Genomic DNA, 22,100 nt, shown 5'->3' with positions numbered 1-22,100 from the left:
CCGGCCCCGCGGCCATGGCGGCACCGGCACCGCCCCGGGACCGCCCCGGGAACCGCCCCGGGACCGCCCTGGGAACCGCCCCGGGAACCGGGACCTGCCCCGGGCACCGCCCAGGGCACCGCCCCGGGCACCGCCCCGGGAACCGGCACCGCCCCGGGAACCGCCCCGGGACCGCCCCGGGAACCGGGACCTGCCCCGGGAACCGCCCCTGGAACCGGCACCGCCCCGGGAACCGGCACCGCCCCTGGAACCGCCCCGGGACCGCCCCGGGACCGCCCCGGGAACCGGGACCGCCCCGGGACCGCCCCTGGAACGGGCACCGCCCCGGGTGGGAAACTCAGAGTTTAAGGTTTTAGAATACAGTAATAGATATTGATGGAGGTTTTAGGGGGAAGGCTGGTCCTTCTTCTTCACCTTCTTCTTCATAAGTTTAGATAGCATTGTGTAATTGGATTGGAAAGCCCACACTGCAGATCACAGGTACTTGGTTATTAAGTTAAAAGTAAAAGTAATCGAGGTGTCATTTGTTAATTGGACAGTTTATCCTTAAAAGGCCTTGCAGAGAGAGATGGGGCTCCAGTTTTGGTTTGTTGGAGTGAAGTGCTGCAGAGCTCAGGGTTTGTGAGACTGTGCATGGATAAGAACTGATAAACATCTGAGTCCCAACAAGAAATACCCTCTCACACATTTAATCCCGACCTTGGCAGAAAAGAAACAAAGAATCCATTAGAAAGGCCACACAGGATTCTTTGGGAAACCTGCTGGAAAACTGCAGAGGGGTTTGGGAGCAGCTGGGAGCACCCAGCAGCCTCTTCCCTCGGGGGTTTTTTGCCCCAGTTTGGGCTCCATCCATCTCCTGGGGGTGCAGGTGAGCAGGGCTAATTAACCTGCCCCTTGCCAGGTTAATTTGTCCCCCTGCCTGCTCCGTCCCGAGTCCTTGAAGCTTCCCTGGGACGCCCCTGCCAAGGCTCCATATGGGATCCCAGAAATACAGCTGGATGGGAAGGAGATTTAGCTCTCCCCTGTCTCCGTGGGCCTATCCATTTGGAGCAGCACTCCTCGCCTTGTTCTTCCCAAGGAACCTGGAAAAGGTCTCGGGAAGCTCTCAAGGCTGAGGGTTTGATTTACGGGGCAGAGCTGGAGCTGACACCGGCCACGGAGGGAAGAGATTTATTTCCAGGGGTTCCATCTGTCCCACGCCTCCTTCCCAGAGCAGAGCCCTGGCACGGAGCCTCGGCCCCCATCCCATAATGCCTGCACCCAGACCCTTGGGATCCCCTCTGCTGAATTCCTGCACGGCCCAAATTCACCTCTGTGCGCTGGGAGCTCACCAGGAACGGGACTGGGACAGGGGAAAAGAGCACTAAGCCCAGGAGCGAATTCCGTGGAATTGTCCATGGAAGCCTGGCTGTGACACGGAGGGAATGTCCACAGCAAAACTCTGTTTGGTGGAGAACTCCAAGGGCAAAAGGGTTTCCCCTTGGAAAATAGCTTTGTGTGTGGAATTCCCTGCTTTAGCCTCACTCATGGCACGGTGTGGTGCCCGCTGCTCCCAGCCAGGTGTTTTCCCTGTTGTTCCATGCGGGATTTTATTTGTTATGAGCTGGAATCTGAAATAAAATTGGGTAATCCTGTTGATAACACAAGAATTCAGGGTTTAAACGAAATTATTTTCTTCAAAACAAATATTTTATGGGGGGAAAACACCCAAGTTTTTTCCTTGTTTTGTGAGAGAGGAACAGTAATTTTTAAAAGCTCTGAAAATCAGCAAACAGGATAAAATCCCAAACAGGATTTTCCTAAAGGCTGGAATTTGTGATTATTGCACTGGGTTTCTGTCAGGTTAAAATGTCAGAGAAAATAACAGAATTAGACTTTCTTTTCTCCACTCACAGTTTGTATCAACCAGAATGTATTTATGGGAAATGTGCAGTTTTATATCTTTTTCTTTGTTTTCTTTAAAAATATTTTAGCCTATAGGAAAAGACAATAAATGGAGATATTAATAGTTTATCTTGCATTAATTTTCTTTTTGAGACTTGAGATAAAACATTGTTGATTAATGTGTCAAAACTGTAAATGAAATGTACCCAGTGGAACTTCAGGCTGTTTCATGCCCATCTTTGTAACAGCAGAGTGCTTTGGATTAATTTCTGTCTCTTTCTGCATCAGGAGGGTTCTTGGACAGCCCAAAATAAACATTCACTGCTCTTACCCATGCTGGGGTCATCCTGCTTCCAGATTTACGGGCAGCAAGCTCCAGGGGAGAGACCCTCGTTTCACCTTGACAACACCCCAGGTTCTTTTCCACAGAAAATATCCTGGAAATGCAAAGGAAAATTGGAATTTGTCACCCTGGGCAGCAGCCTGGTATTGCAGAGGGTCAGCAGGGACCAGTGGGGTCCCCAGGGGCTGCCCTGTGACACTGGGGACACAGCAGGGCACACCTGGGCAGGTGACACCAGGCTGAGGGTGCAGTGACACCCCTGGAGGACGGGATGGCATCCAGGGGGACCTGGAGAGGGACTGGGGACAGGGATGGAGGGACAGGACACAGGGAATGGCTCCCACTGCCAGGGGCAGGGATGGGTGGGAGATTGGGAATTGGGAATTGTTCCTGGCAGGGTGGGGATGGAATTCCCAGAGCAGCTGTGGCTGCCCTGGATCCCTGGCAGTGTTATCCCAAATGGGTTTCATTCCCTGCCGTGGAAGAGCCCGGCCCCCATACAGTTATGGGATTTATTTCCAGCTCTGCACAAAAAGGGGACGGGGCTGATCCCCCAAAGCCAGCACACAATCACCAAAACTTGTCACTATTTACACATTTCACCAGAAAAAGGCACAAATGTTCACTGGCTGCACATCACACAGCTCCCTTATTAATTAATGCTCTGTCTCCTCGTTAAATATTCTGTGATTCTCTAATGATTTCCCCTCTGCTTTTGGGGTTTCTCAGCGTGCTGCTCCCCCTGGAACCCCCTTCTTTCCCAGTGGGAGCTGACCCAGCACAGCTGGCCAGTTGTTTTTATTGATTTCTTCCTTGGCTTGGGAATTCTGCCGAGTGCCTTTGGGGCTGGCAAATTCTGTATTCCCTGTGCCCTCTGTCAGTGGGGATCCTTCTGACGCCTCAGGTTTGGCTTTTCTATTTTTCACATTCTGAGCTGCTTCAGTGTGTGGGTCTGGGTTCACACCAGGGGATGGTGAGCTCTGCACAGAGCAGGGAGACAAAACAATTCCTGCTCCAGCTGGGCACCAAGGACAAATGATCCAAATCTCAGCCCAGGAGCACAAACCCCGTGGGCTGGAGAGAGAAAAACAAGCAGGATGGGAGTGCAGGGGCTGAGCTGGAATTGGACACTGAACTGCAATGTGCACATGGAGCAGAGCTGATCCCAGGGAGAGACCCCGGGAGCGCTCGTGCATTTTGGGACCATTTGGGTTCATCCTGGGTGCAGCCCTGGCTGGGCTCTTGTGCTGCCCGAGGTGGATCCACGGAGGAGAGCCTTTCAAGGGAGCCGCCCGGGGAGCTCGGGCAGCGCTGGGGCCGGGCTCAGCGTCCCTTCGTGCCGCGGGGCAGGCGGGGCGGCCCAGCACGGCCCTGGGGACAACCCCACACACCGCGCACGGCGGGGCGCCGCGCCGGGCCGGGCCGGGCCGGGCCGCGTGTGACGGGAGCGGGCCGGGCTGTGGGACTGGGACTGGTCCTGGTCCTGGTCCTGGTCCTGGTCCGGCTCCGGCTCCGGCTCCGGCTCCGGGTCTGGGTCTGGCTCCGGGTCCGGGTTCTGGCCTTTGGAACGGCACGGCCATCACGGGACACACGTGACACGGGGCACACGTGACGCGGGGAGGACACGTGACGCTGGGGCGACGCGCGAGGCGGGGAGGGCACGTGACGCGGGTGGGACGCGTGACACGGGCAGGCCACGTGAGGCAGGAGGAAGCGCGTGAGCAGGGCGGACGCACGTGACCCCGCGGGTGCCGCCACGTGACCGCCGGGCGACCCCCCACGTGTCCCTGGCTCGGCCCGGCCATGGCGGGCGCGGTGGCGGCCGCGGGCTCCGTGGAGCAGTTCCAGAAGCTGCTGCAGCGCCCGGACAGGTGAGGGGACAGCGGGGGAGGTCCCGCTCCTCTGTCCCTTACCGGGGTCCCGTCCCTCAGTCCCCTCCGTGGGGGCCAGCTCCGCCTGCCGTCCCTCGGTGCCATCCGTTGGTGCCTTAGCGGTGTCACCTCGGTGGGTGCCAGCCCGCGTTCCCCATCCCGGTGTCCTCTCTTTGGGTCCCGAGCCTCGGTGCCCTCCCGGTGTCCCCTCTTTGGGTCCCGTCCCTCGGTGCCATCCCGCTGTCCGCTCCCGGTCCCCGCAGGGCCCAGCTCGGGAGGGGCCGGTGCTGCCGCAGCGCTCCGTGAAACCTGCCAGGGGAAGAGAAAAAACCCCAACGTGGAGGCAAGCCGAGCCCCAAACTGCGCAAAGGCCGGGCTTTGGTCGGGCTTAGGCCGGGTCTAAGCTCGGCTTTGGCTCGGGCTTAGGCTCGGCTTAGGCCGGGTCTAAGCTCGGCTTTGGCTCGGGCTTAGGCTCGGCTTAGGCCGGGTCTAAGCTCGGCTTTGGTCGGGCTTAGGCTCGACTCAGCTTAGGCCGGGTTTAAGCTCGGCTTTGGTCGGGCTTAGGCTCGACTCAGCTTAGGCCGGGTTTAAGCTCGGCTTTGGCTCGGCCTTTGGCAGCCCCGCGTTCCCCTGGCTCAGCGCTCGGAGGTGCCGCCCTGTAGCAGCTCCTGCCGCAGGGAATTTGGGGCCAAATCCGGCGAATCGGCTGGAAAATCCCATAAACCTGAGCTGCCCTGCGAGCTGGGATGTCACCAAAACCACCAGGACATTTCAGTGGGAACAGCAGTGACACTGCAGTGGGAACAGCAGTGAAATTGCAGTGGGAACAGCAGTGAGGGAACAGCAGCGTTTGGGTGGTCACTGACACAGAAGTGGCTCTGAATTATTCCTCTCCTGCCCAGGTTCTCGTTAATCTGGTTTTGTGCTCTGTGATTAATGACAGGGCTGTGCTTTTCCTACAACCCCAGCCTGCTCTGGGACCTTGCAGCCCTTCCAGGGACACCATGCCCTGTCCCAGGGTGCTCCCAGCCTGTCCTGAGCAATCCCAGTGGTTTTATTCCAGTATTCCATGTGCGTGTTTAAATCTGGGAGGAGCTGCAGTAAGCTCCTCTGTAATTACAGATTTACAGTGATTAAAAGTGTGGTGGAATACCAGCATCAGTTCTGAGAGACAGCCAAAGGAAATGCTGTTAAATTGTGGTTCTGGGAAAAAGGAACAGAATTTCTTCCAAAATTCCACTTCCCCTCCTGGAATTGTCCTTCAGCTGGATTGTTTTGCAGGGACACTGCAGAACAAACTCTTGTGCCCAGAGGTGCTTCAGGAACAAACACAATATTTGAAGGTTATTTAAAAAAACCCACCAGTGATTTTCTCATTGCTTGTCACAGAACATCATTTGGTTTTCTCTCTAAAAGAATTGATTATTTTCTCCATGTTCTTGGACCCACAATGAGCTGATAATCCTCATAACTCTTCCTCTGCTTCCTTTGAAAACAGCGTTTATAATTACACGTTAATGTCATAGGATTTCTTGTTTCAGAAAATTAACATTTCTTGCATTGAGTTGTCAGTAAGTTTGTGTTGTAGAATTTTGTAAATTTTGATATTTAAAGAGGAAATTGGGGATTTGTCATAACCTTTTTATCCTTGCCCTGTTTAATAGTGGAGCATTTTTTTTAATCTTGGTTGAATGCAGGGAACACTTTGTTTAGAGTTACTTAATTGCTTCATTTTGCTAAGTCTTTATTTTTTATCTCTCTTAGTGTTTTCAAGTACTCTGGTTTTTTTTAAGGTCAAATCAAAGTGCTCAGGGAGCAGTTCACTTGCAAAATCTGAATTGTTCTGTGAATGAATTAAAAAAAAAAAACAAAAAACCAAAACAACTCCAAAACCCCTAGTGCAGATGAATTTAAAATATGTTCTTCCTGAAGATAAAAATGAATATATTGCAGCTGGGTGTTGGTAAGGAAGGAGCAGGCTCTGGTGGGATGAGGCTGAAATAATCCTGTGATGATTTGAGGCCCATCCCTGTGGCCAGGTGTGTCCTGCTGTGGGCACAGACTGAAACTGAGGACTTGGAGGAAAACAGAAAAGTTGTTCTGTTGTTTTTCTAGAGTTTCACTGGAAAATCAAGTGTGTGAAAGCATCCAGGGTGTGTGATCAGGTCACAGGAGCTGCTCCAGCAGGGATCTTGTGCTGCCCATGCAGCTGCTACAATTTACAATGAATTTCCATTATTTAGGGATAAAAAACACGAAGTACCTGCTGTGGGATGGATGTCTTGATTTCTCTATTTTTCTAAGTAAATTAATATCAGTACATTGTGTATTTAATTCCTTATTCCCATTCTCTGGTGGTTTGACCTTGCAAAGATGGAGAATGGAACTGAAAATTCCAATATCTTGTCACTGCTGTCATCCCAGATGTGTAAGCCCATGGAAGCTGGTGCCCAGTGTGATGGGATTTCTGCTCACACCTTTAAATGTTGTGTAGAACCAATCCCAAACATCCCAGCAAACCTGGAATAAGAAGTTGGAGCAAATGAAAGCAGAAAAATAACATTGCAGTGTGACAGGTTTTGTACTGCATGGCCTCAGCACTGCTGCTGGGCTCGGAATGTTCCCTGGAAAGGAAAACTCCTGGTATGCTTTAAAGGTTTTTTTAATCTCAGGTGATGCCTCAGGTTTAGTTTTTCTATTTTCACATTCTGTGCTGCTTCAGTGTGTGGGTCTGGGTTCACATCAGGGGATGGTGAGCTCTGCACAGAGCAGGGAGACAAAACAATTCCTGCTCCAGCTGGGCACCAAGGACAAATGATCCAAATCTCAGCCCAGGAGCACAAACCCCGTGGGCTGGAGAGAGAAAAACAAGCAGGATGGGAGTGCAGGGGCTGAGCTGGAATTGGACACTGAACTGCAATGTGCACATGGAGCAGAGCTGATCCCAGGGAGAGACCCCGTGAGCGCTCGTGCATTTTGGGACCATTTGGGTTCATCCTGGGTGCAGCCCTGGCTGGGCTCTTGTGCTGCCCGAGGTGCATCCATGGAGGAGATCCTTGGAATCAATCCCTGCTTTATTCTGGAACTCTGCCCTGCCTCTGCTCTGGGTCAGCCTGCACAAGGCATCACAGGCAGGTGATGGGGATTTAAGGGTTTTTATGGAGTGCCCATCCCTGGAGTGTCCAAGGAATTGCTGGAGCTGGCACTCAGGGCTCTGGGGACAAGGTGGGGTCAGGCCCCTGGATGGTGTTTCCCAGGCTCAGGGGTTCCATGACGCTGGTGTTTGTTGGCAGCTGTCCCCAGGAGTGCTGTCTGTCCCCAGGTCCCTGGTGGTGGTGCACTTCTGGGCGCCGTGGGCTCCGCAGTGCGCGCAGATGAACGAGGTGATGGCAGCGCTGGCCCGCGAGCACAGCCAGGTCACCTTCGTGCAGGTGAGCCGGGGAGCCCTGGGGGAAGGAAATGTCCCACGGCAGGGAGCTTCCTCTGGGGTGCCTGCATGGCCTCACATGCAATGCCTCTCTCACTTCTGGTATCCTGGAGGTGCTGCTGCCGTCAGGGATGGCTCAGGGAATCCTGGAATGCCTTGGGTGGGAAGGAAGCTCAAAACCCACCCAGTGTTATCCCAGAGGTGCTGCTGCCATCAGGGGTGGGGTCAGACAAGGAATCCTGGAATGCCTTGGGTGGGAAGGGATCTCAAAGCCCACCCAGTGTTATCCCAGAGGTGCTGCTGCTGTCAGGGATGACAGACAGGGAATCCTGGAATGCCTTGGGTGGGAAGGGATCTCAAAGCCCACCCAGTGTTATCCCAGAGGTGCTGCTGCTGTCAGGGATGGCTCAGACAGGGAATCCTGAAATGATTTGGGTGGGAAGGGATCTCAAAACCCATCCAGTGTTATCCCAGAGGTGCTGCTGCCATCAGGGATGGCTCAGGGAATCCTGGAATGCCTTGGGTGGGAAGGAAGCTCAAAGCCCACCCAGTGCCACCCCTGCCATGGGAGGGACACCTCCCACTGTCCCAGGGTGTCCAGCCGTGGGGATGTTATCTCAGGATTCCCAGGGGGCTCCTGTGGCACTAAAATGACCCTTCAGGAAGGTGAATTCAGGCCCTGCAAGGTTGTCACTCTGCTTTGTGAGACCCTCTGCACATCCCACTGGGAGCCAGGGGAAGGAAGAAGGAATTCACTTCATCCACGTGCTGTTGGTTTTAAATCAAATTTCTCTGGTTAATGAGACACTTGTGGGATGATGAGGGCAGGGAGCAGTGGAGCAGCCAGCTGTGTGTGAGTATTTTAATGTGATTTTTACAGCCTTTAGGATGTGTGTGTGGGCTTTTTTAAATGATTCCTCTCAGCTGGTATTTGTAAAACAGGACAGAATTATTTTAATGGTATTTTATGACTTAGAGCTTCAAAAGACTAATTTTCAACATACTGCAAATTCAAGATGCTTAAATTTATCTAGAGTTTAGTAGCTTTTACTCAGCCCAAGAAAGTCTGGAATCTCTCAGTTGCCTTTTCATTATTCCTATATAATTTATTTATGACCTTTATTATTCAGCTGTAATTTATTTTTTAATAATGAGGTTCCAAAGTTATCCAGGGCTGTGAAACCCTGATAGTGGCACATCCTTCCCCCAACTTCCCTCTTCCCAGTAATGTTAATATTACTGCTGTTCTTGCTTAGAGAAAATAAGCTGATGACAATTCTTGGGTGAATTTTACTGATACATTTTGGAGGGAGGACCTCCTCCAGAGGAATATATTTGATTTTGGCAGTTCTTGGTGGGATTTTTGTATTGCAGAATATCCAGCCTGCCTTTGAATTGGCAAGCACCTGTTACCTCCTCGCATGTTTGGTTGACATGAATGTGTTCACATCCCAAAACACTCACAAACAACATTTTGGGAAGCTGTGCCAATGACAGCAGGTTCCTGAAATATGAAATGGATTCTCTTCTGTGTTATGTGCAACATAAATATCCAAGCAGGAAGCTTTGCTGGGAAAGAAAATGAGTGTTAGATGTGGAAGTCATCATTTGCCCCTGGAAAAAGAATCAATAATTGGAGTTACCTATTCTCCTTCAATTATGTATAGGCTTTCAGTTCAGTTTCAGTTGGATGTAAGCTTTCATTTTCTAGCTGTAGTTTTCCAGTTGATCCTGTTGGAGTGATGATGTGCAGGAGGAGGCTGGGGCTCGCTTTTGCTGCTCCTGCTTTGCCTCTCTGATTAGTGGGTTCATTAAGAGCCTGTGTAGCTGGAGCTGCTCAGAATCTGAGCCAGCGAAGATAAATTTTCATAGCAAATCCCTCTGTGATGAAAGTGGGAGCAGTAATCCCTGGCTGGGCACTCAGCAGCCTTGCAGGAGTTAAAAATCAAGTTTAGCACCATCAGCTGAAGGAGCAGCTCCTTTCCCCTCCTCATTTGCAGGGGGCTGCGGATGTCAGGGGTGATGCAGAGCCCCCCAAAGGGGCACAGCAGCACCTCTGTGGTGGGGACAGAACTGGGGACAGTGATTTATGGGTTCCAATATAGCAGGAGCTGCACAGCACTGAGAATTTACTAGGTCAGGAGTGCACCCAGAATTTTATTCACAGCCTCCGGGCGTCTTTGGAAACGTGCAACAAAATAAAAACCTCTGAACCTGCTTTGACACCGTGGAGGTTCACGGTGCCACGGCAGCCCACAGAGTCTCATTTAAATGTAAATGTCTCCCAGACTTCAGCAGCAGATCCTGCTTAAATGTATAAAATGCCAGGGAGAACATTCCAGGATTGACACTTGCGGTGAAACTTTAAAGAAGATTATGAAAATAATCCAGTGGGTTTTTTTTGTTTTGTTTGGTTTTTAGCTGGAAGCTGAGGCTGTGCCTGAAGTGTCTGAAAAATATGGAATTAGTTCTGTTCCAACGTTCTTGTTCTTTAAGGTAAGAGGAAATGGATTTAAGAGGAAATGAATTTAAGAAAAGTGGATTTAAGAGAAAATAGAATCCATATGGACTCTTAATACTTATACTTTTGTAATACTCTACCAGAACCTTAGGAGCATTCTCAGTGAGGAAACACATCTGTAACTGATTGAAGTCTGTCCAGTGGAACCTAAAAATGGAAATAGAAGTGTTTTTTTCACTTTATATGGAATAGTTCAGGGCTTCCTTAAGTGCTTCTGGATTCATACGTAGTTTTTATTTCACTTGTACTTGGGTCAAAAAATTTACAGCAACATTTCTTTGTAGTTGGGGACAAAACCTAAGAAATCATGATAATAACAGAAATAACAGTTCTGTTTGGGTGCTATTTGCCTGTGATGATAAAATGGATACTATTTTCTTAAATAAGTATTTCTGGAGGCAAACTTGGTGCTGTTACTGATGCCTTGGCTGCCTAGAACAGGGGCTAGACAAGGTTAAGAGGATAAAGTGGGTATTTATTAAGGCCTTCAGCAGTCAGAGCCTCCCAGGGGCTACAGCCAAGATGGACATGGTCACGGGTTTTTCAGGCAGATACGAGTTTGGTCTATTTACATATCAGGGTTAATCCTCCAGTTCAGCTCCAGATGATGAAGTTATTTACCCCATTTGCTCCTCCCCAATTCACTTCTGTTTGTACTTTCCAGGGCCTGAGGCTGTAGGGTGTCCTTGAGTTTCAGGCCTGGAGGAATTGTTTAGTCTGACCAAAACGTGAGGACTATAGCTAACACTGTGTGGAGTTCAGAGTTAGGCACTAGTGCAGCACAGGATCTGAAAAACAGAAAGGCTAAAATCCCTCAGGCATCATTACTGCCAGAAAGGCACGAGCCTGGCAGTACAGCCCCTCCCTGCAAAGCCAGGCTTGGCTGGCTGTGTGTGCTGTGCTTTAGGCCCAGCCTGGACTGAAGGCTGTGTGTGCTTTGCTTTAGTCCAGCCTGGACTGAAGGCTGTGGTTTCAGCCCAGTCTGGACTGAAGGCTGGCTTTGCTGTGGTTTAAGCCACCCTGCACTGTGTGCTGTGTTTATCCCACCTGCACTGAAGGCCGTATTGGCTGTGTGTGTCCCCTTTCCTGAAGCTGTGTGTATCCCCCTTCCCTGAAGGCTATATTTGCTGTGTTTTCCCCCCCCCCTGCTCTGAAGGCTGTATTTACTGTGTGTATCCTCTCCCTGAAGCTATGTGTATCCCCCTTTCCTGAAAGCTGTGTGCTGTGTGTATCCCCCCTTCCCTGAAGGCTATATTTACTGTGTTTTCCCCCTTTCCTGAAGTCTGTCTTTACTGTGTCTATTTCCCCCTTTCCTGAAGGCTGTATTTACTGTGTTTACCCCCCCCTTCCCTGAAGGCTGTATTTGCTGTGTTTATCCCCTTCCCTGAAGGCTGTGTGTGGTGTGTTTGTCCCCCTTTCCTGAAGGCAGTGTATGGTGTGTTTACCCCGTCCCTGAAGGCTGGCGCGGCCCTGCTGAGATCCGCGGCGTTCCATCCTAGGCTTCAGCAGGCAGATGGTGGAGATCCTGCAGAAGCACGGCGTGGCCTTCAGCAGCTTCGACATCTTCTCCGACGAGGAGGTTCGCCAGGGGCTCAAAGCCTTCTCCAACTGGCCGACCTACCCGCAGCTCTACGTGGCCGGGGAGCTCATCGGGGGCCTGGACATCGTCAAGGTGGTTTTGTCTCCTCTTTGTCTCCACTTTTTTTTTTTTGTCTCCTCTTTGGCTTGACACAAGTGTCTGTGTCTTGCTTTTTCCACCTCATTTTTTGCCTCTTTCCCCCAATTTCCACAGGAGCTCGAGGCGTCGGGAGAGCTGGACACGATCTGCCCAAAGGGCCAGAAGCTGGAGGACAGGTGGGGCAATTATAACAAATTTTGAGGTTTTTTTTCTGTGTTCATCCAGGGGAAACCCTTTAACAATTCCTACTTTATCAGAAGTGCCTCAAGAATCAATTTACTTGCAGAATTCTGGTAGTTTTTCAGTGTCTTTTGGGGTTTATACATGTAAGTCCATGAATCTTTACTTACATTTGTGGTTTAATTTCTGCTTGTTGCAAGAATGTATCTGTTTATATATTTATATAGCTATATCTATCTATTTATATATCTATATATATCTATTTATGCATTTATGTATCTATAGCTATTTATATATTGATATGTATCTATATATTTATAAATATGCCTTTCTAAATATCTATATTTATAAATGTCTGTATTTCTGTATTTCTATTTATACATTATGTATATCTACTTATGTATTTATATATCTATATCTATCTACTTATATATTTATAGATCTGTATCTGTAGGTGGATATATAGATATATATTCCTTCTTGTCTCTATTTAGCAATTTAGTCTTTAAAAATAACTGGGAGAATCATATTTTTAAGCTTTTTCCACCTTTATTTGCACAGACTTCCCAGCTCTGGTGTCACTGGAGGGAGTCCCTGCCTGGTTCTTCTCCCTGCTCAGTGCAGTACAGAAATTATTGAATAAATCCCATGTAAAAGTGGTGCTAAATAATAATCCCACCGTTGTAAATTCTAGGGATTTATTCATTCCTTCCAAATTTGTCCCAAGGTTTGGGTTACTTTACTTTGAAATTGTTTCACTGAGGCCACACACCCTAATTAATGCTTTTAGCAGAGATTCAGTTGGAGATTAAGATGAGATGGGCACATCTTTAAAAACTTTTATTTGGTGGCCTTTAAAAACTTATTTTTTAAAGCCTTTTAGCCCCTCTCTGTGCTTTTTAAGGAGTTTGTTAAGAAATGAAACATTTTTTGGCCATTCTTGATGAAAGTTTGCAGATTGCACAAGCAGTAACTCCATTTACACGAGAATTTTTTTGCTTGGCACAAACTTTTGAGGGAAGGAAGGGATTGGGAAACGTCCTCTGCCTCCCAAAGGGTTTTAAGGTTCCCTTCAAGTTTTGGGTTTTTTAGGTTAAAATTGTCCATGAGATGTGTTTTTAAGGAGCAGCAGCACCTCTGGGGAAGTTTGAGTGACATTTTTGACCAGCCTGCTCCACGGGAGAGGGGTTCCTGCTGGGAGTGGCATTCCCATCCCAGGGTGGAATTCTTGGAGATTTATCCACTGGAGTTTTCATTCCCACTTCTGCATTTTGTCTGGGGTATTGGGGTATAAAATAACCATAAAATAAGGTATTTTGTGTCTTGTTCTAGGCTTAAATCCTTGATAAACAAAGCTCCTGTGATGCTCTTCATGAAGGGAAACAAAGAGGTAACGTGGAGTGTTCCAGAAAATACTGAATTTTTATCTTGTTCTTCCTTGATTCCAATCAGTGCAGCTGGAAAAGTTATTTATCTTTTTATTTGGTGCATCTGTAAACCATAGAACAGCCCTGGTTTTTATTATTGCTGAATATTATTTGTTAGATAGTTCTATTAATATTTATTAATACAGAAATTAATAGAAATATCTAATGCTTAGGTATTATAATAGATATATCTAATATCTTAGATATCTTATATAATAGATGTCTGTAATACCTATTCACATCTAAAAATTGCTGGGTGAAGAGTTTGCAGTGGATATGAATTATTAATTCATTAGAATTCAAATTATAATTAATTTCATTATAGTTAAATTAATTATAATGAAGTTAATTATAATGATAATAAATATAACAAGTTGCTGTCCTTGTTTATTATAGTTTATTGTGGTGAATCCAGGGCAGTGATGCCTGAAAATGCAGCAGATTTATTCCATAAATCCATAAAAATCAGGAGATAAAGGATGGAAAAGGGATTAAGGAGAGGCTCATCCAGCAAAAAACTGGGAATTGCTGCAGTGCAGCTGGAATTGCAAGGGTTAACAAAAGCAGAGACATTTCATATCTGTATTTTATATTTTAGATGGCAAAATGTGGCTTCAGCAAGCAAATCATAGAAATCATGAATAACACTGGGTAGGTAATGGGGCTGAGTTTGGGGGGCAGTTCTGGGGTGAAAACTGCATTTTATGGAAAAGGTGTTGGAAAACGTGAGTGGAATTGTTCCCCAAGTGGAAGGGTTTATTTTTCAAGAGGATTTCAAGCCGTTGAAGGGTTTGCTGAGAATTTTCATGAGGTTTTTTTGAGAATTTTGAGGGTTCTTTCAAGACTTGTAAGGGGTTTTTTTGGGAATTTTGAGGGGGTCTTGAGAATTTTGAGGGATTCTGTTAGAATTTAGAGGAGTTTTTGAGGGCTCTTTGGAAGTTTTGGAGTCTCTTTTGTGAGAATTCTGAGGGTTTTTTGAAGATTTTGAGTATTTTTTCAAGATTTTAGAGTCTGTGAGAATTTTGAAGGGATTTATGGGGAATTGTGAGGACTTTTTGTAAGAATTTTGAGGGGCTTTAAAAATTTTTAGAGTTTTTTAAAAATCTGGATGTTCTGAGATTTTGAGGGTTTTTTGAGACATCTGAGGGGTTTTTTGAGACCTTTGTGGGCTTTTTTTGAGACTCTTGGGTTTTTTTTTTTTTGAGTATTTTGAGAGTTTTTAAAAACTCTTGAGGTTTTAGAACTTGAGGGTTTTTTTTTCGAGAATTCTGAGGGTTTTTTTGATAATTTTGAGGATTTTTTCAGAACTTTGAGGGTTTTTTCCAGCATTTTATGAGTTTTTAAAAAATCTAGAGGTTTTAGAGTTTTAAGTTATTTTGGGGTTTTTTTTTTTAATTTTGAGGGGTTTTTGAGAACATTTTTGATAATTTTGAGGGATTCTGTTAGAATTTAGAGGAGTTTTTGAGGGCTCTTTGGAAGTTTTGGAGTCTCTTTTGTGAGAATTTTGAGGGGTTTTTTTAAGTTATTTTGGGGTTTTTTTTTTTAATTTTGAGGGGTTTTTGAGAACATTTTGATAATTTTGAGGGTTTTTTGAGACCTTTGTGGGCTTTTTTTGAGACTTTTGGGGTTTTTTTTTTTAATTTTGAGGGGTTTTTGAGAACATTTTTGATAATTTTGAGGGTTTTTTTGAGGTTTTATTCCCAACATTTTATGGGTTTTTAAAAATCTAGAGGCTTTAGAGCTTTGAGGTTTGTTTTTTTTTTTTAATTTTGGGGTTTTTTTTGAGAACATTGAGGAGTTTTTTGAGGATTTTTTGAGAACATTAAGGAGTTTTTAATAATTTTGAGGATTTTTTTGAAAACTTGGAGCATTTTTTTCCAACATTTTACAAGTTTTTAAAATATCTTGACATTCTGGAAATTCCGGTGCTAATTTTTGAATTTTTTAGCTGAATTTTGCATTTTTAAGCTGAATTTTGCATTCTTTAGCTGAATTTTACATTCTTTAGCTGAATTTTACATTTTTTTAGCCAAATTTTACATTCTTAGCAGAATTTTGCATTCTTTAGCAGAATTTTGCATTCTTTAGCTGAATTTTGCATTCCTTAGCCGAATTTTACATTCTTTAGCTGAATCTTGCATTCTTTAGCCGAATTTTACATTTTTTTAGCCAAATTTTACATGTTTTTAGCTGAATTTTGCATTCCTTAGCTGAATTTTACATTCTTTAGCCGAATCTTGCATTCCTTAGCCGAATTTTGCGGCGCTCCTTTAGGAGCACCGCAGGGCTCTGTTGCCCTGTGGGCGTTCCTCCCCATTTCCAGCGGGAATAACGCGAACATCCCGTTCTTTCCCTGTGCCCAGCGTGGACTACGAGACCTTTGACATCCTGGAGGACGAGGAGGTAAGGGAGCCCAGCCCTGGGGGTCCGAGCCCTGCTGCTGCCCGGGGCCGGCGTTCCCAGCCCATTCCCTGTGTCCCCAGGTGCGCCAGGGGCTGAAATCCTTCTCCAACTGGCCCACGTACCCCCAGCTGTACGTCAGGGGGGAGCTGGTGGGGGGGCTGGACATCGTCAAGGTAGGAGCTGCTTTCCTCCCAATAAAAACTCCTTTTGTTGCAGCTAAAAGTTCCATTTCTAGGGAATTTTTCTGCCTGTCCCCCAGAGAATCCCTGCAGCCACCCCAGGGTTCTTTCCCAGGGAAAGGAGCTTTGAGTCTCCAGTGAATGACTGGAAAAAGCCCGTTTTTAACCCTTTTTTTTTGGCATTTTTCTCATCCTTAATTTTGCTCCTGATGTTGTTTTCTGGGAAAAAGGGATTTTCTTGGAGTTGTTGGAGCAGCCCCAGAGTTCCCAAATCCTCCTGAGCCCATTCCTGGATGGTTCAGAGCCAATTCCTCAGACTCTGGGGGTGCTCAGTCCATAAATCCCATTTCATTCTAAAATTACTGGGACTACTGAAATGATAGAGATTTGTTTGATTTCTTTAAGAAGTGTGAGGATTGCTTCAATTACATAGCTTAATTTTATTTCCAAGGATTAATTTTACTTCAATTACATAGATTAATTTTATTTCCAAGGATTAATTTTACTTCAATTACATAGATTAATTTTATTTCTATAGATTAATTTTACTTCAATTACATAGATTAATTTTATTTCCAAGGATTAATTTTACTTCAATTACATAGATTAATTTTATTTCCAAGGATTAATTTTACTTCAATTACATAGATTAATTTTATTTCTATAGATTAATGTTACTTAATGTATATGGATTAATTTTATTTCCAAAGATTCATTTTACTTCAATAAGGGGATTTTCTTGGAGTTGTTGGAGCAGCCCCAGAGTTCCCAAATCCTCCCGAGCCCATTCCTGGATGGTTCAGAGCCAATTCCTCAGACTCTGGGACTCCTGGGGGTGCTCAGTCCATAAATCCCATTTCATTCTAAAATTACTGGGACTACTGAAATGATAGAGATTTGTTTGATTTCTTTAAGAAGTGTGAGGATTGCTTCAATTACATAGCTTAATTTTATTTCCAAGGATTAATTTTACTTCAATTACGTAGATTAATTTTATTTCCAAGGATTAATTTTACTTCAATTACATAGATTAATTTTATTTCTATAGATTAATGTTACTTAATGTATATGGATTAATTTTATTTCCAAAGATTCATTTTACTTCAATTGTGTAGCTTTATTTTATTTATATAAATTAACTTCAATTATATAGATTAATTTTACTTAGGGTATATACATTTTTATTTATTTAACAAGAGTAGGGATTGCTTCAATTATTATATAAATTTATTATTGAAATTATTATATGAAATTATTATATAAATAATAATTTTATTTATAGATACTATTTTTACACAAATTCTGTAGATAAATTTTATTTATCTAGATTAACTTGACTTAAATTATATGGATAATCCTATTTCTATAGATTAATTTTACCCAAAGTATATCATTAATTCTGTTTATTTAACAAGTGTAGGGATTGCTTCAGTTGTATAGATTAGTTTTACTTATATAGGTTAACTTAGTGTATAGATTAATTTTATTTGTTTCTTTAGCAAGTGTGGGGATTAAATCAATAAAATTAATTAGATAATTGAAGAAGTGTGGGGGCTTTTTCAGTGCTCAGGAAGAGGAGTCTTGGGCATTGTGAGATGCTGTAAAATCCTTTTTTTCTGGTATTTCAATGTAATTTCTCTCTTTGCATCCTTGGGCTGTTTGAACTCATGATCTGCATGGGTGGGTGAATGTTGTCAGCGGTTTAAATTTCATTTTTTAGTGCAGCATGGTATGGAATTCCTGAAATGGAGCTGTTGATTCCAAGGTGTGGGAGAAGAAGATTCCACGTTGTTCCCCAAGCGTGTCCTGGTGCTCTTGGGCAGTTGCCAGCCCTGAAATGTGAATTTCTGTCCCCAGGAGGAGCAGGGCAGGCCCCTCCTGCTCAGAATCCCGAGGATATTTCAGCTTCTTCTGGGGGTTTGTGGGTGGGAAAACAAAACCCATCCGTGGGTGGCCATTCCTCCTTTGGGCTGTTGGAAAGCCTGGAATGTCTGGGATTCCACCTGGGAGGAGTTCAGGGACCCCAGGCAGAGCCTCCAAGCTGTGATTTTTTATCTCTTTCACTAAATCCACCCAAACCAGAGTTTAAATCCTTGATGAACCTCAGAGCTGCCATCCATCACTGCTGCCTTTCTCTTCCAGGAGCTGAAGGAAACTGGGGAGCTGCTGCCTGTGCTGAAGGGGGAGAACTGATGGGGAGGACATCAGTGGGAAGAGAAATCCCTGGAACAGCCTGGAACAGTCAGAGATTCTCCTGGAGCCCTGAGGAGCATCAGCAGGGGAAGCAGACAGGAAATAAATACAAATATTCTCTGTTTGAAAAGGGGTTTCACTGGGGGCACAAAAAGGTCAATTAAAATTCAGTGCTCCGGGATTTGTGCTGTGGGGGTTTCATTATTTGCACCCTTGTCCATCCCAGAATTATTTGAGGTGAAATTGGAACTTGCATTTTTTGGGCTCAGCTCTCATTAGGGGAATATTAATGGAGCATCATCTTTTGCTGCCCCCATTAATTGTTTCCATGTGTAATGAACAAGGAAAACACCTTGGGAGGCTTCAGCCAGCCCAGCTTTAGGGAGTTTTAATGAGCTGCAGCTCTGTCCTCTGCAAACTCGTTAAGTGGGCGCACTAATTGCTAATTTGGGGTGCTCAGTCACAAACGTGGGGTTTTGGGAGCGTTCCAGTGGTTTTGGAAGTGCTGGTGAATCCTCAGGGATCCTTCAGGGCTGTGCAGAGGTTTCCTGGGCTGCTCCAGGGGTCCCTCACTGCTGCATCCAGGGATTTCATGTGGGCTCAGTCCTTGTCCCAGCACAGTCTGGGTGAGGTGCAAGTCCCCAAATCCTGGCAGGAATCTCCTTGCTGGGGAGCAACTCTGGGGCTTTTTTCCCTAAATCCTAAATATGATCCAAGTCTCAGAACCTGAACCAAATCTGGTGTTAAGCTTATCCCAGCCTGGGGCTGCAGGGAAGCAGGTCCTTCCATGTGTTAGAGGATTCCCAGGGATGGATATTTAATTTTCCTGGATTAGTTTTAGTAATTGCTATCAAATATGTGTTATAACTTTAAACCCGATTTTAATTGCTTTAAAAAAATCCTTGTCATGAAAACAAGCCTTAATTAATCCTCTTAAGTGAATTGCAAATGTGTGCAGGTAGTTGTCAGTAGGAAGAAAATAATTTATTACAGCAAAAACTCAGCACCCCTGTGGTGAAATAAGGAGTTAGAAGCTTTAATTAAATACTAAATACCAAATGCTATTTCCTTTTCCTTCAGAATGCAGTGCAGTGGAATTTATTTGGGGCTTATGGAGTCCTGTTAATGGATTTACAGACGTGCAACAGAGCAGCAGGAAATAGCAGTTGATTCCTGACAATTTGTATTTGTGTTTATTTGACAATTTGTATTTGTGTTTATTCCAGTATGGGATACTGGGAAGGAATTGTTCCCTGGCCCAGGGTGCCCAGAGCAGCTGTGGGTGCAGCTGGATTCTCCTTGTTTGTATTTCCCTCCTTATTTTGCAGTATTTCCCTTGTTTGTCCCAGCATTTCAGCTGGGTTATTTCTCCCTGCCATTTAATATTGGGATATTAGGGAAAAAAAAAAAAAAAAAGCTATTCCTGAGGATGGTGAAGAGAGGAACAGCCAGTGATTAAACCCTCTATGCTGCTAAATATATTAAATAACTTTACCTGGCAGATAATTGTCACCTCTGTCACCTCCTCGGTGCTGGGATAAGAAATTCCTTCCAAGCTCCATGAAATATTCCAGGTTTGGAAGGGAAGTGTCACCTGGCTGAGATCAGGCATGCAATCAATACCTGGGATTTAAATTAAAAATTAACCTGGCTGCATGTGAGCATTGAGTGAGGGCTTCTGCTGGGCCGAGGGGAATCTGGGTTAGTTCATGATTTTAATTAGGGGGGTATTTCATGGGGAAATTTGGGTTAGTTCATGATTTTAACTAGGGGGGTATTTCATGGGGAAATTGGGGCTAGTTAACGATTTTAATTAGGGGGGCATTTCCTGGGGAGTAATTGGGATTTCATTTTATGGGGCTGAGACCAAAGAGGAGCAAACAGGGATTCTATTTGTTTTTCCTTTGAGGTGTAGTCCAGGGATGAGGTGAGATTTGGGGGATTTGAAGGACAGTCAGGGGACATGGGGTTAAAGGAGCTGTTTTGGGTTAAAAGAGCAGGTTTGGGGTTAAAGGAGTAGTTTTGGGGTTAAAGGAGCTGGTTTTGGGTTAAAGAAGCTGGTTTGGGTTAAAGAAGCATGGGGCTGAGACAAAAGGGGAGGAGCTGTTTCGGGTTAAAAGAGCAGGTTTGGGGTTAAAGGAGCTGGTTTTGGGATTAAAGGAGCTGTTTTGGGGTTAGAGGAGCTGGTTTGGGTTAAAAGAGCAGGTTTGGGGTTAAAGGAGCTGGTTTGGGGTTAAAGAAGCTGTGTTGGGGTTAGAGGAGCTGGGTTTTGGGTTAAAGGAGCTGGTTTGGGGTTAGATGAGCTTTGTTGGAGTTAAAGGAGCTGGGTTTGGGTTAAAGGAGCTGGTTTGGGGTTAAAGGAGCTGGGTTTGGGTTAAAGGAGCTGGGTTTGGGTTAAAGGAGCTGGGTTTGGGTTAAAGGAGCTGGGTTTTGGGTTAAAGGAGCTGGGTTTTGGGTTAAAGAAGCTGGGTTTGGGTTAAAGAAGCTGGGTTTGGGTTAAATGAGCTGGGTTTGGCCCACGCTGTGACTGCCCTCGCCCCAGGGTGGCACAGGCTGTGCCTGGTGTCCCTCGGGGCAGGTCCCTGTCCCCATTCCCTGCTGTCTGTGTTGGGGAGCACAATCCCTCCCGAGCCGGGAAACTCCTGCACGCGAGCTCAAAAATTCAGGAGCGGAGGGAGCGGGATGTCAGCACAGCCCGGAGCTCCTTTGTGGGAAACCTCCACGGCCCGGGTCCCCAAATCCTTCTGCCAGCCCGTCGCTCCCGTCGTGGTCCCCAAATCCTTCTGCCGTCCTGTCACTCCCGTCGGGGTCCCCAAATCCTTCTGCCGTCCTGTCACTCCCGTCGGGGTCCCCAAATCCTTCTGCCAGCCCGTCACTCCCGTCGGGGTCCCCAAATCCTTCTGCCAGCCCGTCGCTCCCGTTGTGCCCCCGCGGGCTGGGGTGAGGGGCTCCTCCGTGCCAGGCAGGACCCTCGGGGGAGCTCCGGGCGGGCACAGGCAGGGACGGGGGACTGCGGGAAAACCATTCCCGGGGATTTTCCTGCCGGCGGCAGCACCGGGCACGGCCACGGGGCGGTGCTGGGCACTGCGAGCGCGGGGAGCGGGAGAGAGCGGGGGAGAGGGAGAGCGGGATAACGGGATAGACAGCGGGATAGAGGGATAATGGGATAGCGGGATAACGGGATAGACAGCGGGATAGAGGGATAATGGGATAGCGGGATAACCCCATCCATCCCTGCCTCTGGCACTGGGAGCCATTCCCTGTGTCTGTCCCTCCCTTTTCCAAAGCCAGAATGGAAAATCTGAAATCTGGCCTTCACCTTCTGCTGCGTACAGCAAAGCACGGTAGGAAAATACCTTTTTTTTGTTGTTGTTGTTTGTTTGTTTGTTTGCCAGGGCACCTTAAAAACCCATAGCAATTATTACCAACTGCCTTTCCGCCTTTTTCCCGGGAATATGCCCGTGTGACACTAGATGGAGCCTTCTGTGCGCGGGAGGAGCTCTGGAGTTGGGAGCAGCTCTCCCAGCAGTGCCCTCTGAAAATCGTGTAAATGCCATCGCCGCTGGAAGCAGGGATGGTGCTCAGTGGGAAAACACGGTGGGAAAGGATTTCTTACACCTGCAGAGGGCAAAACTCACCTGGATTGAGTGACTCAAACTCCCTTCTACACCTGAACCGAGAGGCAGGACTGCACACAGCATTTTTAAAGTGGATTTTTAGGGCTCCCTGCCTGCAGCAGGGGGGGGAATGAGGTGAGCTGGGAGGCCCCTTCCAGCCCAAACCAGCCTGGCATTCCCTGGCTCTGAGGGATGTGGAGAGGCAGAGTTGTGCTCGTGGCTTTGGCAACACGTAGGGATGTACAGAACTGCCTGTCCTTCAAATTTCTGGCTGTCTGTAGCTGTCTTTCTTGGGAAAATCGTTCAAGTGTGATAATTATTTGATGATGTGGCTTTGGTGGCCATGCTGTGGTGGGGAGCACCTCCCAGTGCTCTGC

The 22,100-nt window shown here is 46.5% G+C and overlaps 1 protein-coding gene across 1 annotated transcript; it reads left to right on the top strand.

Moving 5' to 3' along the window:
• Window positions 1-3,908: 3,908 nt before the first annotated feature.
• GLRX3 (glutaredoxin 3) lies at window positions 3,909-18,287 on the top strand. The gene is made up of 11 exons (XM_041461115.1): window positions 3,909-4,098; window positions 7,421-7,529; window positions 9,947-10,021; window positions 11,472-11,481; window positions 11,525-11,718; window positions 11,839-11,900; window positions 13,237-13,294; window positions 13,930-13,982; window positions 15,695-15,734; window positions 15,815-15,907; window positions 18,056-18,287. The coding sequence occupies exons 1-11, from the start codon at window positions 4,031-4,033 to the stop codon at window positions 18,104-18,106; spliced, it is 813 nt and encodes a 270-aa protein (XP_041317049.1). The 5' UTR covers window positions 3,909-4,030; the 3' UTR covers window positions 18,107-18,287.
• The last annotated feature ends 3,813 nt before the right edge of the window (window positions 18,288-22,100 follow it).

Source organism: Pyrgilauda ruficollis, unplaced genomic scaffold, assembly GCF_017590135.1.
Source record: "Pyrgilauda ruficollis isolate IOZ18807 unplaced genomic scaffold, ASM1759013v1 scaffold15, whole genome shotgun sequence".
Classification (NCBI taxonomy): domain Eukaryota; kingdom Metazoa; phylum Chordata; class Aves; order Passeriformes; family Passeridae; genus Pyrgilauda; species Pyrgilauda ruficollis.
This window is presented reverse-complemented; position numbering and strand designations above follow the sequence as displayed.

Coding starts and splice junctions, on each gene's coding strand:
- GLRX3 (XM_041461115.1), top strand. CDS start 4,031: ATGGCGGGCGCGGTGGCGGCCGCGGGCTCCGTGGAGCAGTTCCAGAAG. Junction 4,099..7,420: donor CTGCTGCAGCGCCCGGACAG/GTGAGGGGACAG, acceptor GTCTGTCCCCAG/GTCCCTGGTGGTGGTGCACT. Junction 7,530..9,946: donor GCCAGGTCACCTTCGTGCAG/GTGAGCCGGGGA, acceptor TTTGGTTTTTAG/CTGGAAGCTGAGGCTGTGCC.